At 32.8% G+C, this 22302-nt stretch overlaps 1 protein-coding gene across 1 annotated transcript; it reads right to left on the reverse strand.

Moving 5' to 3' along the window:
• Positions 1–20389: 20389 nt before the first annotated feature.
• On the reverse strand, positions 20390–21883 carry LOC114758280 (polygalacturonase-like). The gene is made up of 4 exons (XM_028947311.1): positions 21758–21883; positions 21339–21653; positions 20736–21254; positions 20390–20626 (listed from the first exon to the last, which is right to left on the reverse strand). The coding sequence occupies exons 1-4, from the start codon at positions 21881–21883 to the stop codon at positions 20390–20392; spliced, it is 1197 nt and encodes a 398-aa protein (XP_028803144.1).
• Between the last annotated feature and the right edge of the window lie 419 nt (positions 21884–22302).

Here is a 22302-nt window from a genome sequence, read left to right on the forward strand (position 1 = left end):
GCTACTCTGATATTAAAGGAGACCGTTAAATATTGAGGTTGGTGATTAAAGTGTAACCAACAATAGAAGTTGATCGATCCCTAAAGCTTAAGAAGTTAAGTTCAAAGTATGTTAGGCCATTTTAAATTTTTTCCAAGACTGGACCAGTAGATTAAAAGTGACCCTTCCCCCGAATGTAAGTTAAATTCATGATGTCTTCCATAACTCCCAATGAAAGAAGTACCATCTAGACCCAACATATGTCATAAGCTATAATGACATTGTGCTCCAAGACAACCCGTATTTGAGATCAGACTAAAGCGAATCATTGATCAGAAAGTTGAACAGCTGAGAAACAGGTAGTTTCCACTAGTCGAGGTTATCTGGAAAGGTCTTATACTAGAAGTTATGAGGGAGATAGAGACTAAGATAGAGGAAAAGTATCCTGAACTTTTCTAATAAGATACACTTTAAATTTTGAGGACGAAATTTATTTAGAGGGGGAGAAATGTCACATCCAGTAATATAGCATTTAGGAATAGGGATATTCCTAAATAATTAAGGGTAAAAAATGATAAGGAGAAATAGAAGAATTTTGGTGGAAAATAATTATTATGGTTTTCCAAGCCAATTATGGAAATTTGACTAACTAAGGAAAATTGGTCAAAATTAATTATGGAAAAAATATTTCCAAGCCTCAAAAAATTAAGGAAAAATAAGGATAATGTTCCTTGAGAATTATATGGGATTATAAAATTAGTTTTATGACCAAATTGCCCTTAGAGAAATTACAAAGGAATTTAAGGGCGATTTAAGCTAGTTTAAGGTCTTTTATTTGGAAAATTCCAAATAAATATTTTAAGGAGAATAAAATCTCAAGAAAATTCCTATGATATCCCAAGAAATTATAAGAGATTATGAAATTAAAAGAAGACCCTCAAGTATCCAAGATTTTTCCCAATTCCTCTTAAAAGTGAAAAAATCACTAAAGACAAGGAAATTAGTTTTTCTTTTTATTTAAGTATTGGGAAATTAAATTTGAGACAAAGAGGACAATTTGGAAAGATAAAAATGAGGAGAATAATTTAAGGATCTAACAAAAATATAGTTACAGAGGCCAGAGCACTGTAATTATAGAAAAGAAGTTAAACCCGGAGTAAAAGTGCACCGATAAAGTGTTAATCAGAGTCTTGCACTTTGTTTGGCCCATAAGTTGCCACTTGTCAAGCCTTCAATGGATAGAAATCAAAGCTTTCCAAGTGTCAAGCTACCAATGGAGAGGATTTGACTTTGAAATTTAATTACATTATGATTTAAGCTAATTAAGAGGGAAAATTCAAGGAGGAGTAGGCACTTGACACTTGGCATCTCATTAATGTGGGTAGATGAGATATTTTGGAGCATTAAGTGAGGTCTTCCTCCCCTATTTTCAGATCTATATTTTGTCCAAGGAGAGATCAAGAGAGAAAGGAGTGAGCTTGAAAGAAGAAAGCAACCATCTTGGATCAAGTAAGCTTGGAGTTAAGGTTGGTAGTTGATTCTATGTTGTTCCTTGCTTGATTCTAATGTTTTTGATGGTTGAAAATTCTGGTTCTTTCCCTTTTACTGTGCTCAAAAAAATAAATATAAAGAAGGGAGGGAATTTTTGCTGTTCAAACTTGCTAGAACACCTCAAAGCATGATAGATCCTAGTGGTTACAAGAAGTTATAGGTTGAATTTGAAGTGTTTTCTTTGTTATGTTGCATGAGAACCATTTTGGCCAAAGCATGATCTGGACCCTAGGATGTGTTTTTCAAAGTTTTGAGGCTTCCATTGTGTTCAAAATGAAAAATGGAGTAGGGTAAACCTAAAGAACAAGTGTTGGAAGCCATAGAATCAAAGTTGCAATTTTTGGATTTTGAACCCTAATGGTTCGGTCAGTTCAAAACTGGAAGAAGGGAATTTATTTTGTTAAATATAAGTATATATTTGGAATATACATAAAAAATCATGTAAGAATGAGTCAAGAGGGAATTTTTAGGGTTTAAGGAAACAAACTCTACAAAATTAAAGAACAAAGGTGGATGCTTTAAGGGACAAAGATTGTCCTTAAGTTATGTTGTTGATTTTTATGTGGGATGGTTGATGATTCTTGCTACCCTTTTTGTGGATTGCCATGTTAGGGTTTGGCATTTGTGGAAGCAAGAAAGAAGAACAAGAAAATCAAAGAGCATTGGATTAAGGTAGTAAGATTTAATTAACCTTAATGTTGAATGTTGCATTGATTGCTATGCAGTTTCATGTGCTATTATGTGGTTGAACTAAATGATGATCATGATGATGATTGTGTAGCTATACTTCTTACTTTATGTGCCTTGGCTATTGCATGTTAGAGTGCTACATGTATGAGGTAAAGTAGTTCCCTATTAATAGCAAAAGGTTGGAATGCTTGTAATTGATGCCTATTAATGTTTTGGTTGATTGATCTTGCTACTGGGATTTCTTAAAATCTCATCCCTAAAATACAATCTAACATTTTAGGGCCTGAAACTCCCAAGAGAAAGCTGCAGATTGGAGGCTAAATTATGGTGTCACACCATAAAAATTCGTGGACTTTTGGTTATGTAAATATTCGGCTGGACAATGCTGTAATCCCTAAGCAGGATGTCAGTTTAGAGCCACATTTTATTAAGTTACCAAATGAACTTCTGTACAAAATCTAGTATGCTTAGAGTTGACATTGTGAGCTTCAAATTGATAGGTAGCACGTTAAAAATGGCCAACTACACGATTTTTAATGGGTTTTCAAAATTAAGATTCAGAATCTGGAAACAAGATTTTTGCTAAATGGACAGAGGTGAATTTTACAAAAACCTGACACTTTTTCAAATAGAATTGGTTTATAAGATTATTTTTTCTTGAAAGAGCATTCAAAGATCCTTTTATAGAATTTTGAATCACTATTTTGATTTTTCTAGATTAAGTTATGAATTTTTGAAGTTGGGTCAGAAAACTGGATTTTTACTCGATGAACAGTAAAAATCCGAAAATCAGCGTTTTTCATGAATTTTTGAGCCTAAGACCATCCAATGTGGTCCAAAATAGTTTTAATTAAATCCTAAGTGGATATGATAGTAAGGTGTAATAGAAATCACATTTTAGGTACCCATATCTTCTTAGGTCCTTTCTGGTTTGTCTGGTTTGTTCGTGGTACGTATGTACCTTTGGGCACCCATTTTAATGTTCCGTAGATTCCTTTCTTCTTGTGATGACAAGAAGATATTGTATGACCCTTACAATTGCAGTAAGAATACAATGCAAAAGGATTAGAAGAATGAACAGAATTTCTAAAGAACATTAAATATGATCTTTCACCACTTTTCTTCTTTCCCGTACTTCTATCCTGAGTAGGATCATATCCTATTTCAAATTTGTCCATTGTACACTGTTGGGCTCCCAGTATTACTTTAAGCATTTCACTACCCTTTTTGAATTTTTCTAGAGTTTTTGTTAGTTGTTCATTTCTTTTTTGTTCTGCTCACATTCGGTATAGATTGGTGAGCTATCTTTTTCCTATGTGATTTGTTCTTCTAAACTCATGATTTTCTCTTTGGAGCTTACCAACTCCTTGGCTATTCTAACTAACTCTGAATGTAAGGCAATATATTCAGATTGCAATTCTTCATAACAAGGTTAAAAAATGATTACCTCATCAGTCTCTGAATCATCATCTTCTTGTGCTACAAGACAGATGTTGGCCGTTTCCTCATCTTCACTGTCATTTTCCTCGGATGAGCTATCTCCCCAGTTGAAGTGATAAAGGCTCTTTTTTTTTTTTGAATTTCTCTTTCTTTTTGTCTTTGTCTTTTGACTTAAATAGTTGTGGACATTTTGCTTTGATATTGCCCAGCTTCTTCATTCGAGGCATATCATCATATCTTTGGACTCGATTTGAGATGTAGAGGCTTTACATTTTGATTGAAATGTTCTTCCACCTTTGTTCCTGTAGAACCTTTTTAAATCTTCTAACTATGAGTCCCATTTCCTCGTCCTCTAGATCCTCTTCGTCATCATCTTTACTCTCCTCAGTCTTAAGAGCAATGCCTTTACGATTCTTCTCGTTCATCTCTTCCTTGTACTTCTGCTTGCTCTCATGCTCTGGCAAGCTTCTGAATAGTGCAATAATTGAGCCCATTGATTCTCCTTTTGTCTCCTTAATGGCTGTTACCTTCAGTTCATATTCCTTTGTGAGAATCTTACTTCCATATCTCGAATACTCTCTCTATCCTTTATTCTGAATAATTTGAACTCTATGGTGAGAGTGTTAATTCTACTCTGTTTTATGCCAGTTGTTTCCTCGTGAGCAATTTTGAGTGCTTCCCATATCTCCCTCGTGGTTTCTAGGTTTGAAACTCGAAAGTATTCCTTTTGGCTCAATGCATAGGTCGGTATATTGATTGCTTTGTCATTGAATAGAACGAGCCTTTTATCTTCTTTGTCAAACTCTCTCGGACTTTTGGGAACTTGTTCGTTGTGAATAGTTTTCTTTGGAACATAGTTCCCATACTCGATCACATCCCATAAACTGTATTCGGTTGCTTTGATGAAAATCTTCATCCTCATTTTCCCGAATGTATAGTTTTCTTTATTAAAGCCTGATGGTTTTGACATTGAGCATTCTTTAGGTAGCACACTATCTCCAAAACCTGCTATTAGATCTCTCTTCGGATGCTTAAGTCTTAAATGAAGAGACCTACTCTAATACCAAATGTTAGTGGCAGTTTCAGCTGGGGGTGAATTATGTGGTATATAAAATTTTAATTTAATGAAATAAATGAATAGATAAAATAGAGGAGATGAGTATAGAAAGTTTCACCAAAGAATGATGACATAGGTATTTATACTAGTTCATTCTCAGCTACTTGACCTACATCCAGTCTCAGAGCGCCTCTAAGATTGCCACTATATCCCCAAGATTAAACAGGCTTTTGGTGCTTCAGTATAGCAATTGAATCTCTCAATCACTCCCTCTTACTACCCGTAAGGTTACAATCTCCTCAAGAGTCCATACTCTTGAGTAACTTTCAGATTTGAGTAAAGAAAGATATATCAAACTCTCACAGAGTATATGAATGATGAACACTGAAGTTTAGTAAAACAGAGTATTGAATGCAACAATAAATTTCAGCAGATGGTAGCTCATGTATTCAATACTTTATTCAGTGCTCTTCATGCCTTTTATAGTTAGAGTATTTCAGTTATCCATTAGACTAGAGAGCTTCTAGCCATTGGAAGATGGCTTGTGTGTGTTCGGTAGTTACAATGATAGTTTGCCATTAATGCTTATAACACAATAGGTTAAGGGCTATAAAATAACTGTTGTGCTTCGTAATCTGCAGAAGTCTCTTGACACAGGTAAGTTTTCTTCTTCGAGAAAATAGGAATGAGTAACAGAAGAAGTGATAATTCTTGATATTAATACAACAGTTGGGAAAACATGGAATCAATCATCAGATACTAAAAAGTAAAATGAACTTACTTGATTGATGTCTTGATCGATTATCCTTTGATCAATCATATTATTGATTAATTACAAGAGAAATAGACTTAACAGATGTATGCATTTATCAAGTAATTTATGGATCAAACAATGATAAAACAAGTAATTGATAAATGATGAAATACAGACATAGTGTTCTTAGCAGTGAAATACTTCTGTATTTTGTGCAAGGCTAATGTCTTCCAAATTTGCATGCCTTTTTGTCTTCAATAAGAGAATTATATGATTGAAGAAGACTAAGAGAAGCTTGAACATATGGTTTATGAAGAATCATCGTGAAGAACAACTTGACTGATGAAATAATGAATTGATCGAATGGATGATCGAAAATCATTTGATCGATCATATTATCGACTAAGCTAAGTTAGTGTGAATACCATTTTCAAACTATGATGATCGAATACTTCTTTGATAAAGGGTTGATTGAATAAGTGATGGAAAAGTAGTTCAAAGAGTACTTTCACAATGATGCACAAAGATGAGTTGATGATCGATTAATAATTAATCGATTAAGTAATTGATAAATGACTGTGAAAAGTTTGTTTCTAGAAAATACCTGAGTAAGGCTTTGATCGAACACGTGGTATGAAAACATGATACAGAGACCATGATGATCAATCACATTATCGATAAATTGATCAATCATGGACTATGAAAGAAATCTTGTTTTGCAAAATAACACAGAATACTTTGATAGAACACATTATAGATTAACGAGAGATGTTTTGACACATAAAGTTGGAATAAGTTATCGATAAAATAATGATCGATAAAGCGATAGATAATACAAGAACTATTCAACACAGTAATTAAGTCAAGAAAACTTTACCAGTTATCTGAGTCTTTATCGATTACCTCTTAATCAATTAGGTGATCGATAGTCATTATGTTATACTCTTCATAGTTTATAACTTTTCCTAACAATTTATCAATCAATAAACTATTGATTAAATGATCAATAATTTACTGCAACATTTTATACTCAACCAGTTTTACCAATGATCAATCACATGATCGATCAGCACATAAGTTTAAATTATCTAACACATTATCAATCAAACTTAACAACAGATGATTCAAAAAGAACTAACAGTTATCTGACAAATGTTCAATTAACTAGTGATTGAACACTTGATCGATTAACCTAACAATTTGACAGAGAAACAGAAAAGCTTATTTAGTTATCATAAAAATCTTTAAATCTAACACCATTCAATAACTCAAACATGCATAAGTCAAGGCATACAATGTGAGGAGTTAAACATTTCATTATATAGCTAGCTGAATCACATTATGGCATAGAAACATATAGCAAGCAAACAATACAAGTTAACATTAAAATTGTAAGTTCATTCTATCTTAATTGAAGTCTTGTGTTATGCCTTCCTTCTCTTGATCTTGAAGTCATCTTGGCCTTAGAACAATGCCTATCGATCATACAACAAAGGCATTCTAATCTTAACTTAAACAATATCAATGCCTTAACCTAACATAAACTTTAACCCTTATCTTTGGCTTGAGGGCTTCTGTTCCATCTTTCTTAACCTAACTTTCATATGCTTTTCCTACATTATTTTTCATATAATCCATATTTAAACTTAGATTTATCAAAATCAAATTCCTTCCCTTAGTTCTTAATTTGGCCAAAAGGGATGATTAATCATGGTGGCTTAGAATTATTTCATAATTCATGCAATACCACATGTTTGCAACCATTTTCCATTTTCTAATCCTTAACCGTTCTCTAATAATGCCTATCAAGCCATATAACAATTAATGTAACATAATTCCCTAGGATTTTAGTCACTAAATTCCAACAAGATTAAATTATAACCAACCACTAATCAATGTAATTAAGTCCTTAATGAAAGCTTAAACATACCTTAATTGCTTGCTTAAGCTTGGCTAACCTTTTTTGCTCTTCTGTTCTTCCTTTTTTCTCTTTCTCTCTCTTAAATTCAAGAGCAAAAATTCCTCCTTTAGATTTGCTGAATTTATATTATAGGAGGAGATACTTATAGGCAAAGTTTTGCCCTTAATATGCTTTGTTTTCCCCTTAGAAAACTTGGAAATTTCAAAGCCACTTATCCCTTGATCATGTCATCTTTGTCAAGATGAAGACAAGTGTCTAACTATGTAATGAAAACCTAACTAAAAATTATAAATCAAACTCTTCCGAAACAAGATCATGCCATGTGTCTTCCAAAGCCTAAGATCATGCCATGTGCCTTGTGAGGTGTCTACCTTCTAGAAGAACATGTGTTTAAAAACATTTTATTTTATTACATAATTCATTCTTCCAAACATGCCTTTCATAAATTGGAAAAATTCCAAGCATGCTCTCTCTTCATAAATTGGCACCAAAAATAGTAAGAAAATTAGGGAGAAAAATTGCTCTACCAAGCTTTAGGTCATTCCACCACTAAATAACTACACCAAATCTATTAAATTTTGCTTAAATCTTGTCCAATCCAGTGACTCTAAAATTTCATTTCTTTATGCAATAACTCCCTTTTAATGAGAGGAAGTTCCCCAATTTTTCTCAGATTAAAATTCAACCTATAACTCCCTTTATTCAAATTTCTCCGAAATCGGCCTCCTACTAATATAATTTGATATTAAATATTTTTAAAGTTAACCTCTGCACTTTCAGAGGTCAAAAATAATTTTACAATTTATAATAAAGTCTCAAATAATTCTTCCTCATTTTTGCTTGATTTATTGAGGCTTCTATATAATTAAAATAATTCAATTCAACCAATTTTTTTAATTAGCCAAAAATACCAATAATTACAAAAAATTCTAAAATAAATTATTTTTACTCTGTTTTCATCCTTTAGGCCTCAAAGACTGTTCTAGCATCTTTATTATATTTTTCATGAAATTTTGGTAATTTTCAGAAATTTTGGGCATAATTTCTAATTTTGCCATTCTTTGACTGGAACTTTTTAAAATGACAATCCAGTCCCTACTTAGGTTTCACTTCCAAAGTTGTGCCGTCTATGTCTCTACTACAATACTTGGCCCTTAGTCAATTCTAAATCCCTTAGTAACTAGGTTAAAATTAACAAGATACGACATCAAGTCCTCCAATGATCATCAAACTTTGAAATGAAAAGTGAATCACATCAGTTTATGTTGTAGATGGAGAATAATCAATGGAAATGAAGGAGAATGGCTGAAAATGGTAGTGAAAGGATGGGTTTAGCTAAAACAGGTGGAGTGAATAGAGAGAATGAGATTTGGGTGGTGAAAATATGAAAATGGCCACCCATCAAGCATGCAGGCTATTTAAATTTAAATATGAAAATTTGACCCAAAATGATGACATTTGAATTAGTGAGCTGAGTTCTTCATGATGGTGATTTGTTATAGTGCCTCTACCAATTTGCTATGTAACATCCTGAATTTTAGGCCTAGAAGTACAAGAAATAGCCTAAAATAGGCAAGCTACTAAGTCCCTTTGAGCCGAAGTCTTGAAAATGTAAAAAGAAGGTTAAAGGCTTTCCAGGGACTAAATTGCAAATTGAGAAAGTTCTAGGGATTAAAATGTAAATAAAGTTTGAGACTCTAGTAAAGTCTTGAGGCCCAAGAATGAGAAATGGAGATAAATCTAGGCTAAAGGTTATATTAGAGGCCTCAATAAGGTATATCATGGGGTTAAGCTGAACCAGGGGTAAAATTGTAAATTCAAAAAGTTTTGGGCCTGAAAGGGTAGTGATGGAAAGTAGGCCTGAATACTTCAGAAAAATTCTAGAACAATATGAATGAGGGCTAGAGGCCCATATAAGGCTAAAAATGATGAAAATAACCCCCGAGCAAGTTGATGAAATTCTCAAGGTTTTGGCTAATTCTGAATATTAGAAGAAATTAAATTATTTAAAATATGAGGAGGCTTCAAATAATTGGAGAAAAATGAGAAATATTATTTAAGGAATTATCACAAGTTTGAAAAATGATTTCATTCCTAGAAAGGAAAGAGGTTGGTTTTTATAGAATTTAAAGCCTATTTATATACTATTCGAGGAAAGTCAAAATAAACTGTTTATGAATTGACTTTTGACCTAAAAAAATTAGAAAAATTCTCCGCGATGAAAAGGTAGTATTGGTACCCAGAGAGAAATTCTCAGAGTCGCAAACTGGTACAAAGAATTCAATTAGGTTTACTTTGAAATAAATATTATTAAATATTTTAATAAAAGATAGAGGGAAAGGAATTTCTCCCTACATGACAAGCCTATATAATGCCATGTGGACTTATTTGAAATGAGAAAAGGATGCCAGAACATGTCCTAGGGTTACCGAGTAAGTTAAGACCCAAAAAAGTACCTGATACTATGTAAAATTGTAAAATCGATGGGAAAATAGTCAAGGGTACGAGGGGGCATGAAATTCTCCCTATTTTAAGGCAAATTTGATGAGATGACATCAATGGAATAATACATTTTGTTAAGAGTTAAATTTGGAAGAATGAAATTATATAATAAATAATTATTATTTGCCACACATGTGTTATAGGTGGCACATGTGAGGTGGTTTATGGCATTAAATAAGGGGACACATAAGGATGTAATATGGCAAGAATCAAGAAAGTAAGGGACACTTGGCCAAAAGATCAAATGAATAGCCAAGACCAAACCACACACACAAGATTAATGGCTAGGGTTTGAGCAAGACCTTTATAAATACCTTCCCTCCCCATTTAGGCCAAGTTTCAGCCAAGCTAAGGAAGAGGGAGAGGAAACTAAAATGGAGAAGGAAAAAGGGAGAAGAGAAAGAGCAAGAGAAGACATGTAAGATTAAGCTCCAAGACAAGGTATGTTCATGGTTTTAATGTAGTTTCTATTACCCTTATTGTTATTGAGATTGGTTATGAGTTTTGTTGGATTTTGAGAGCTTGAAACCCTAAGAAAACATGCTACATGCAATTGATAGGGTTGTAGGAAGATGAAATTAATGTTAGCATAATGTTTAAAGGCTTGAAAAGAACAAAAATCAAGTGGTTTTGTGTTAAATTTATACAGAATCCAATTTCTCCCCAACTTTATGTGAATTTCAACCAGACTTGTGTCACACCTCACTTTTATACACTTTAACACATCATACGGAAGCATTCAGAACCACATTCGATGGCCTTAAGGTTAGAAAATCACATTTGCAAAAATTTGCTTGTATAGTTACTGTTCACAGCACATTTCAGAAATTTTGACCAACTTTGAAAAATCATAACTAATTCTAGAAAAATTGAAATGGAGTGGTTCTAATTTTCACATAAAGATATTTCAATTCTATACAAGGAAAAAATAACAATCTAGACTTAAACCTTACCTATTCATACAGTTTATTCATCAAAGATTACTATCTATTTGGTCAAAATAGTGTTTTCCAGAAGTCCTGCCTCAACTTTGAACAGCCATAACTCTTAGCATACACATCCATTTCATGTGATCTACCACTTTTTTTAAAGCTCAGGATATGCTCTAAATATTCACCAAATTTGATGACAAAATTCATTCATTTGCTCTGTCTTATCATTGGCACCAATTCGTGGCTCATTTATGGACTCTCTAACTCCCTAACTTAATTCAACATTTTCAAATAAATTCATTTCTTGCATTTTCCATGTTGTCATTGCATATACTATTTCCATACATAATCTCATGTCATCTTACATACCATAAACATTTTAACTATTATCGAATATACATGACATGATTATAACATCAACTAACATAATAGTTACCTAACATAGCATGTTATGGAAACATAAGACATGCTTGGTTTCTTCCCTTTATCTTGCACTTCCACTTCTTGATTTTTCCTTCAAGCTTGTAACACCTATTAGGGGTTGTTAAGGGAGGGTGAGATTTGGGAGAATCTCAGTAGCAAACACTACCTATAAGCATGCAAGACATAATTCACATGCATGACATGTTATAACATTAACACATGAATGTCATGAAAAGTAAGTTAAAGCATTTCATGCTTTCATAACATATTACCAAGGCAAAATATAACATAAACTTGCAAACATAACTTTTCAAATATTTCATCATAGCTTAGTCATATCATGGCAACACAACCACATCATGCAAGCATACATATCAAGCACACATTATAGGTACGTTCACTACCTTGTAACATGGTTTTCCTCTTGCTTTTCCTTTGATTCCCTTGATGTTCCAACCTTATGAATTTTTGGTCAACATCTCCACACATCCTCTTGGATGTTCCACAGTCCTAAACACATCAATACACAATGCCAAATATTTATTAGAACCAAGACACCAACCTATTTCTTACTTGGTTCTTTCTTGAACATAGTTGAATTCTAACTTTTGAGTTTTAATTCCAATCATCCTAAAATTATTTCCACATACTATTCCCACATAATTTTGTATGTAGAATCCATTTTCAAGCTCAAAACAATCAAAATCCAATCCTAACCATTCAGAACAGTCAAGGTCGAACAGAATCACAAATTAAGAGAAAGTCGAATTTCTTACAAAATCAACACAAAACCGCTTAATTCTTGTTGTTTCCAAGCCTTTAAATAATTCCCTAACATCAATATCATCATATCCTAACCCAATAAAATTCGTGCAGCTCCTTGGCCTAGGTTTTCAACCATCAAAAACTCAACCAAACCAACATCCAATCTTAAAAATAGCAAGGGGGTTGAAAACTACATCAAAATTCATAAGCATACCTTGCTTTGAACCTTGGATTGGCTTGGGATTACATAATCTTCCTCTCCTCCTTCTTTTCCCTCTTGTCTCTTCATTTGGCTGAACCTTGCAAGTGAATGGGAGGGTGGCTATCCATTTCCTAAGATTTCCAGCACAACCAGAATTTTCCAGCAATTTCCCTTACCAAGAACTCATGATTTAGCCATTAGAAATGCACCAAATTAAATCCTAAACATACCTTAATGAGTTCTTGATCAAAGCTTGATGATTAGCCTAGGATTGGAAGTGGTTTTGAAGGTGTTTAGAAGTCAAGAAAAATTTGTGCAGAACCTCCCCTATTTTTCCAGATTTTTGCACGAATTTTGGGAGAATTATGGGGGTATTTATAGGCCACAATTTCTGATGGTTCTTTCCCCTTTGGCAAGCATTTTCAAGTGCCAATCATGGCCTAAAATTAAGCCATCCACTTGCATCTTGCTTTCCAAGTCATTTTTCATCAATGGTTGAAAATTTACCTAGCACATAAACTAGCTGTTCTGGTCATGATGAGTAGGAATTTGAGCCTTGTTGGATGCTAACTAAATGGTAAAAACTAATTAGGAAGCAATGGAATTAATTAGGGTGCTTTAAAAATCATTTGGTTACATAATACCCGATTTCTTGCCCCCTATTAGGACAAAATAGCTATGGGCTTCAAAAATTCCATTTTTTTTCATGATAAATCCCTATTTATTCCAAAATTGTGATCTGGAAGTTTTGGGAATTTTTCAAAACCTCTAGATATTTATCTCACATTTTCTCCGAAATCGGATCTTTACCGATAGGAATTCGGAAATAAATTCCCCATAAATTATTTCCTGCATTTTCAATACTTTGAAATAATTTTATAAATTCATATATATTCCTAGAGAGTGTATCTATATTTTTTCTTGAATTTTTGGAGTCCTTAGGTAATTAAAATAATTATATCACTTTAATTCCCCTTTATTTTTCCTATTTTCCCAAAAATAATTATTTTTTTGGGAATTTTCACCAAAATTTACTTTGGGCCATTCTCACTCCCAAAACATCATATAGGCCTCAAAAACCTCTTATTTGGCCTCTTTCCATTTTTGGAGAATTTTTGAGAATTTTGGGCATAATTTCTATTTTTGTCCTTACTGGCCCGAAACTTTACAAAATTACGATTTTACCCCTGGGTTGGCTTAGCCTCATAATTTATCTCATTGGGGACTCCAATATAACTGTTGGTCTACATTCATTTCTGTTTCTCATTCTTAGGTTTTGAGACTTAACTAGAGTCTCTAACTTTCTCTTTTTCTCAGTCTCGAAAAACTTTCCTTTTGCGATTAAATCCCTGAGAATCCCTCTGTCCTTCAAGAAAACCTCTGGGACTCCTACCATAAGGGGTCTAATAGTCTGCCCAATTCAAGCTAATTCTAGTACTTCTAGGCCTAAAAGTCGGGATGTTACACTTGGGGGTTGGGTTAGGGCTAGATTTTGATGATTTTAATACTTTCAATGTGTTTAGAATGAAAAATTGTGTGGTGTACAAGTGAGAAAGCAAGTTTGGAAGTATTAGAATTGAAAATAGAATTTTAAATCCTAAAACCCTATGTGTTTGAACAAAGCTGGTTCTTGGTAAAGGAAGTTTATTCTAATTATTTTGAGTTTGGAAATAGATTCTATATGCAAAATTATGTAGAGATAGCATATGGAATTAATTTTTTAAAGGTTGGAAATCAAGTTCAAAAGTTAGAAGTTAGTATAGTTTAAAGAGAACAAAGTGTCAATGTTGTTGGTTACCATGGCTCTAATGAATAAATGGCAATGATGTGTTGATGCATTTAGAGCCATGAGATTCAAGGAAGAGGAATAACAAAGGTTGAACAAGTAACTTCAAGGTTGGTAGCAAAAAGGAGCCAAAGAAGGTAAAAGGGAACTAAAAGATATAAGGTAGTGAACATACCCTAATGTATGCTTGACATGTATGCTTATGTGTTGATTTCACTTTATGATGCTTTGATATATGCATGATGAAATGTTGCTTTGTTTCTTGTATAATCCATGACCATGTGTGTATGAAATATTGAGGATGAAAGCATAGCATTTTATAAGCATGAAAACATGTCATTTTAATACCAAGAATGTCATCTGCCAAGCAATTGTCTCGCATGCATAATGGGTGTCATCTGCTGCTGAGATTTCTCCCAAAATCTCACCCCCTTCCATATTTAAATACACCATCTAGAAGCTGCAATATCAAGAGGCAAGGTAAAGGAATGGAGATGCAAAGGAGGAGCTTATGTATTTGTTAGAACTATGCATATATGTGCCTAGAGCTTTATGGCTTGTAATTATTATGAATGGATGTAATGACAAGTGATACTAATGGCATATATAATTGACTATGATAATGCATGGAAATGGTTAATGTATTGATGGAATGATAACATGCAAGAAAGAAATTTTAGGGGGATAATCTACCCCTAAATGAGTCATGGAATGGTGACAAAGATAAAGTAAGGCAAATGTATGCCAATAAAATTTGGTAAGCACCTATAACACATCCTAAGCTTTAAAACAAGTAGTAGATCACTTAAATTGGATGTGTGTACTAAGAGTTATGATTGCTCAAAATTAGGGTAGCAAATCTGGAAAACACTATTTTGACCAAATGAACAGTAAAGTTCACACAATTAACTATAAAAATTGGTAAGGGTTAAGTCCAGATTTATATTTTTTCCTTCTAGAGAATTAAAAGAGTTTCAAATAGAATTTTGAATAACTTCAATATGATTGTTCTATAATTAGTTATGAATTTTCAAAATTAGACCAAAAATCTAGAATTAACTTGTGAATAGTAAATTAACTGTAAATTTACAATCTACGAGCATGTTTCGTGTTCTGTTTAAACCGTAATGCTTCCAAACGCGTACCAAAAGGGGTCTAAGGAAGATTATTTCATGCTGCGGCACCTAGGACAAAATGGTCAAGATTTTGACTCCAAAGCTACCTGTAATGCAAACTAGCCAAAGGAATAAAGAGCATACACATATAAAATTACACAAAACACACAAAAGCATATATAAAAAACCTCACAATTAACTTTGCTAACCCTTGCGCACAATATTCATGAATAATGCCGAAATACTAACTTAATAGTGCTAAGGAGCCTGTAAATGACTACTAAAATATATGCAAATATTGAGTTCTATCAAGAACCTCAAATAAGATTATCTCCAATAAAAGGATGCTTATGCCTAGCAAAAAGAAAATTGCTTATATAACCTTAATGCTTCCATTAATATGTAATTAATAATCTACAAATGCTTTTTGGGAGTCTTTTAGTCATAGGACCAATGTGGTATCATCAAATATTCAAATTTATTATGGAGTAATTCCCTAGTTTTTCTTTAAGTATTTTTCCAAATATTCAAATTTATTCCTTAAGTATTTTTGCAAAAATTTCCAAGAAATTGTCACAAAATATTCTTTAAACTAAAATTTTCATTTCTAGGGCATGAAACGATGTTTATAAGCTCAAATTAGTCTTACAATAATTGTCCCTTATTTCTCCAAATAATTGTCCTTTCATTAACCACAATTCTAATAATTATTTAAAATTTCTTTTCGAGTTAATTTTCTTATTTATAATTAAGCCTCAAACATGGCCAAGGGAATTATTCTCTATCTTTGTGCCACCAGAGAGTTTTCCTAATGTTCCGGACGAAACTTCCCAAATTACCGTTTCGTGCCTTACATGTATTTAAAATCACGCTTTTGCCCTAACTCAGGACAGTAGTAATACAATGTTGCCTTAGTGTGTCTATTATTTTATTTGGCCCTTGGCATCATGTTTAGCCTTTATTTGGAAAGGATCGATGTTACAATCATTTAAACCTTTTAGGGCATTTATGAGACTTGTACTTACATGGATCTAGCATCGTACTTACTTTAGACTTATTCTTGAATTTCGAAGCCCGAAATTTCATTACGGTAAGTACGTATCCTTTTGTGGTGTGTAATCAATACGGTAAGTTGATATCTTTTTATATCCATATCCGTCAGGCAGAAGACTTTTTTAAGCTTTGTAGTCACATTTTGGAAATATATTCTAGAAGCATATTACTCAAAAAGTCGGGCATTCATGAAACTAGCGTCCATCTACTAATTAACACCTTTATGTTGACTTATGATACCGTAACAATCAGTCATGCATATTTAGTTCATCCCCACGTATATAAAAGCTTCTTTGCTTCATTGCACACGTTCTCATAAAGAAAAGTAATTTGTAAGTTAAATAAATCCTATTATGTTAGTTTAAGCTCATACTACATAATTTAAAGCATTCATAGAGCCTACCCTTAAAAATTAGACAACCCAAAATTTGAAGATGCTTATCAACTTCTAAATCAAACAAACTAGCACAAAGAATTCAAAATTTTCAAAAATAAAGTCCTATTATCACTTTACATGGCTAGAGGAAATCACACAACTTCACATTGATGAAAAGAATTTAGCGAATATATATATATAAAGCCCAACTAATGTGAAAAATCTAGTACATAATAACGTCAAGTTTCCATAGGAAAAATCATTGTGAGCGAGGAATTTTAACCCCTTTCTCTTATCTTAAGTTCTCTAATCCCTAACTCCCCAGCAAAATTGTTAAAATTACCCACTAACTAAAAAATGTGAATTAGCAGAGAGGAGGACTTGCATTAAAGGGAGAAAGACGAGATGATGGTTAACACAATGGAGAAATAAAGGTAGAGATGCGAGAAGAGGGAATGACTAGAGACGAAGATGACACGAAGGAGAAATAATAGAGACAAAGATGATGCGATTCAATGTAGAGACTTTGAGGGTGGCACATCTTACTTTTAAACCTCATTTTATCTCAATTGGAACCATTTTGGATTATTTTTTATGGCCTTAAGTTGGAAAATTTTGAATTTTGAATTTTCTTAAATTCATGTTACTATTCATTGTAACCCTTGTAAAGACTAAATTTTGAAAATTCATAACTAATTCTAGAAATATTAGAATGAGATGGTTCTAAGTTATATGGAAAGATCTTGATATGCTCTTTAAAGAAAAAACACCCATTGGCATCCAGAACTCATCTATCAATCCCAGAATTCGTTCAAATTGGTACTATTCATATGGTCATTTTTTAATTTTTCAGAATTTATTCTCAAGTTTGGAAGAGTATGCTTTTTGTACAAAACTTCAAATTGAATGAAATACTACTTATTTTAAAGCTAAAACTATGATCTATAAGTTTGTCAAGGTTCATCCAAAATCTCATCCAATTGCAAAAAATTTCATTGGTCAAACTTTACCCTTAAAAAGTCAACCTTTATCCCTCTTGTATGCCATTCTTACTTTTTTCTTCTCTTTTCAATCTATATGACCATTTCAATTACATAACTCATGCTTGAACATGATTCTCTAATCAAATGCTCACATATAAAGCATCCTTGATCATTGATACAATATTCTAACATAGTCTACAATAATATATAATAATTCATGATAATTACAAAACATAATTTCAATGGCATTAGGTTCTACCATCTCCCAATATGATTTCATTTCCCTTCTTTTGGCTTTTGGTAACACCACTTGAGATTCCCATTGATTGTTTATACGTTGAGAGGGATGAGATTTCATAGAAATCTCAGTAGCAAGGAAGTTACAATAATAATGTTAAATATGCAAGATACATTACAATCAATCCATAACACATTTCTCTTCCTATTTGCCATATAAACACCATATCAAATCATTCTAAATCAATAAGTTAATGCATTATGCCACGGCATACTATGCAAGTAAATTAAACACATTATCATCAAATAATTTGAAATAACATATGACATATATTCCAAGGATAATATCTTGTAATAATCAAGCAAGTCAACATTAAAATTGTAATTTCATGCTACCTCTTTTTATTGCACAATTTCGGTTTCCTTGATTCCTTTGGGTTCCTCCTTATCTTCTTGTACAATGCCTAACAATTCATGCATAAAACACATTCCAAATTACCAAAAATCCAAGCATAAACATTAATATTTAACCTTGAATTCAATTAAACTCCTTTTTCCATAATTTTTGACATAATTATTCCCTTTTTGTTTCCATCAATCTCTTGGGCCATTCCTACACAATTTTTCATATAGAATTCAAACATCAAATCAGATTTTACAAAATCACATCCTTCTCTTTCATTTCAGCTTGGCTGAATAACATAGTATTACTTTCCAAATTTTTTATTTTTGATTGCAATGATTTTAAACACTTTCCATTGGTGTTTTCCTACACAAAAATACCTTTTAAACTCGGTGGAATCATCAAAATACAGCAAAACAAACTCCTATCCCAAGAACTCACCATGGGCGAAATGTGTGCTTAAGGACCCTAACTTGGTTTTCGTTCAAAAATCAATCCAAATACCACTTAAACATGATAATTCCAACTCATTTTTAAGGCTTTTATCCTTCCCTAAGCCATGCTTCACTTGAACTAAATATGGCAGCACCATAACCTTAGATTACAACTTAAATTTCTAACCATAACAAGCTTTAAACTTAACCAAAATAAAGCTCAAACTTACCTTGATAAATCCTTGACCAAAGCTTGGTATTTCCTCCTTTAATTGCACTATCTAAGGCTCACTTTTAAGCTCAAAAATTTAGTTTGGCAGCACCTCCTCTTTTTTGTCAATTTTTGGCCAATTTACTGTAATTAGGGGCTATTTATAGAAAATTTTTTTGACCTTCCTCCCCTCATATGTGGCGTATTATGCTGCCACGTAAGAGGCCAAGTAGCTACCTTGCCATGCGTCCATTTTAAAGAATATTCCATTGATTTTTAGGTGTAAATTGGGCTTAAATCTATTTAAATGTTAGGCCATGTTTTGCACGAAAATTTTGGACTTCTTTGGCCTAAAATCAGGCCCATTTCTGATCTGGAATGATCAAGGGAAGTGGCCTAATCATAAAATATTAATTCCAAGCAAAAATTGAAGTTTATTGGTTACTATTCACTTGTAACTTTTTATAATTATTCTAGGCCTCCAAAATCACATTTTTCTCCATGAAAAATCCTATTTTAATATAGAAATACATTCTGAAAAATTTTAGAATTTTTCTACACCTCTAACTATTTATTTAGAATTTTCTCCAAATAGGGCTTTATCGGTAAGACTTTTGGAAGTAAATTCTTTGAAATTAACTCCTGTACTTTCAGTGCCTGAAATCAATTTTATAAACTCAATTAAATATTTAAATAATTATTTCATACTTTTTTCAGAATTATTGAGGTTTTTAAGTATTTAAAATAATTATTTTTAGTCAATTTCTACTATTTTTCCCGAAAAACCTTCGTTTTTGGGGAATTCTATAATAAACTATTTTTATACTATTTCCACTTTCAGTGCCTCAATTTAGGTTCCAAAACCTCTAATTTATAAATATTTTATTTTTAGAAAATTTTCTAGAATTTTCTCTAATTTTCTCATTTTGCCCTCCCTAGACCAATAATTTTAAAAATATCAATCCAGATAATGGTCGGAGCTTAACTCAAAAGTTGTTCCGCCTTTGAGTCTATTTTACTATTGGACCTTCTATCTAATTTATTATTCACATTCTCAGGGCTAAATTTGGCGGGATGTGACAGAGGGCAAGTGAAAAATTGAAGAAAAATGAAGGAAGAAATGGCGTTTAAGGTATTGATATGAAAAATGAATGGGTGGTATATTGTTTGCGATGACAATTGACATACATAGTACTCCTCTGATTCTAAATATAAGAACCATTTTGTAGTGTAAATTATACTATAAAATGAGTCTTATATTTAGGATCGAGTAGTAGTTACTATTTCAATTTGTGCAATCTACGTAGATAAGCCATAAACTCCTTAATTAAAAAAAAATCTCATCAAAATTCCATTAACTCATCCATAAAATTCCATATTGAATACAAAATCCAATCATTAGCTCAGAGTTCTCACCATAGAGAATCAATTAAGATATACCCAAGTTGAATTCAAGTCTCAAATACTCTATAAAAACTTGAAGGAAAACAATCCTAAAGATACAATTGAAATCTCAAAAAATCAAAGAAAGCCAAAAACATGCGCTTGAGAATAGCATTCGGTATTGTTAGGCATTTAAGCTGCTGCTGTTGCTCCTGCTTCACAAGCAGGTGCTACTCCTGTAACAATGGGCTTGGCATTAGAACATTTGGCCACTACTTCACTTCCGTTAAATGTGAGCTGAACATTGCTGAGGTTGACATTCTCACACGGTACACCCGCACTACATATAAGTATTACCCCTTCTTTTGTTCCAGAAGTTCCCCTAATGTTCTTGAAAGTCACATCACTTATCTTTACCTTGGATGGGATCTATAACAAGCCATTGAAACAAAATGGAAATTGAAATAATGGTTTAACATTAACGGGTCTAAATTAGAATGAAGTTGAATATATAGGTTTCAATAAATGAAATTAATACCTTTTTGTTGCATTGATTCCATGGACAGTACTCTTGGTCTATGATGACGGGGTTAGAGACATTGTTCATTGTAATATCCTCAAAGTGCATATTTGTTATTGTAATACTTCCTGGGGCGGCAGGCCATGTCTTGATCCTCACACCATTCATTGTGTTAGAGATTGTGCAGTTCTTGACTGTGAATTTATCAATTGGAGTTTCCTCTACAAATTTTCCAACACTTCCAACACTAATGCCATGGCCAGGTCCACACGTGACATCCTCCACAGTCACATTTACACTGCCATCACCCAACGAGATACAATCATCTCCAGTACCAATGCTACTGTGCAGGATTCTCACATCAGTTGATCTTCCGACATGGATTCCGTCTGTATTCGGACTATCTTCAGGCGCACTAACTTTGAAGTTATTAAACTCAATGTTATTGCATCCCAATACATTCACATGAAAGTTTTTGCTGTCCTTTGATGTCACATCCCTAATAACCGAATTGTTGAGGAAACTGAACCCAAAATTCTGCAGTTCAAATTTGTTAAAATGTTAATACATCTATGCATATCTAGTAAGATATGAAATAGAGCTACAGTTATTTGTACGTGCCATTGTAAGCATTTTGCAATTGACATTTTTGGCACAATTATTTTGGTGCCAGGAAGAAGGACCTAGGCCATCAAAGACTCCATGGCCTGATAACGTGAAGTTATTGACGTATTCAACTCGAATCCATTGTGCAACACCGTGTAATAGAGTCATATCTCCTGGTGCTTCGATTGTGCCATCATTAAATAACTCTATGGAAGGAGCCTTGCATGGCCCTTTCATTTGTATGTCACCCATTCTGTACTTTCCATTTTTTATATAAATTCGTACTGGGTCTGTGCCTGAACATGCTTCTTCCCATGCTTTGGTCAAAGCCTTCAATATATTCAAAACAAAAATTATTAATCAATAATTACCTGCAATAGTTATTAGTAATAAAAACTTTCTTTTATTAATTAACTAGTGATGAATGATGATACCTGAGTTATATCTCCATTAGGGAGCCCTTTGTAACTTGCGATGTCCAGCACTTTTTTATTTTGAGCTGTGACGACAATGATGAAGGAAGCCAAAAATAAGAACAAGGCACGTGTGAAGATCCTCATTCTTTTTCTTGTATGTGCTATGGGACTTTTTCTTTTTCTTTATTATTATATGAGTTTTCAAGATGTGTGTGTGTTTGTGTTCGTGTGTATATATAGTGAAAACAAGTCCGAAAGCTAAGCCTTCTTACAAAGGCATAAAACTTTGTAAGCCATCTGTTTGGTCTAAGTAATTATGATAGAGCACATTTTTCGTAGAGTTTCTATTTTGTCATCATTTTTGGTTCTATTTGTGATGTACGTTCATCAAAAGGTACAATCTATTTATATCCAACTTGTTGATCCCCGGATAGTATGGTTTGGAAAATTTCAACACCATTGTCGTATACTTTTTTCGAGATGAACAATTTTTCATCAAAAGAAGGAAATAAAAAATGACTTGTTTGATGGTTAATTGTCAGTTAAGTATTTTTTAAATACAA

This window comes from Neltuma alba, unplaced genomic scaffold (assembly GCF_004799145.2).
Source record: "Neltuma alba isolate B1F8T4 unplaced genomic scaffold, ASM479914v2 tig00010684_pilon, whole genome shotgun sequence".
Taxonomy (NCBI): domain Eukaryota; kingdom Viridiplantae; phylum Streptophyta; class Magnoliopsida; order Fabales; family Fabaceae; genus Neltuma; species Neltuma alba.

Coding starts and splice junctions, on each gene's coding strand:
- LOC114758280 (XM_028947311.1), bottom strand. CDS start 21,883: ATGAGGATCTTCACACGTGCCTTGTTCTTATTTTTGGCTTCCTTCATC. Junction 21,654..21,757: donor CTAATGGAGATATAACTCAG/GTATCATCATTC, acceptor AATATATTGAAG/GCTTTGACCAAAGCATGGGA. Junction 21,255..21,338: donor ATTGCAAAATGCTTACAATG/GCACGTACAAAT, acceptor TTTGAACTGCAG/AATTTTGGGTTCAGTTTCCT.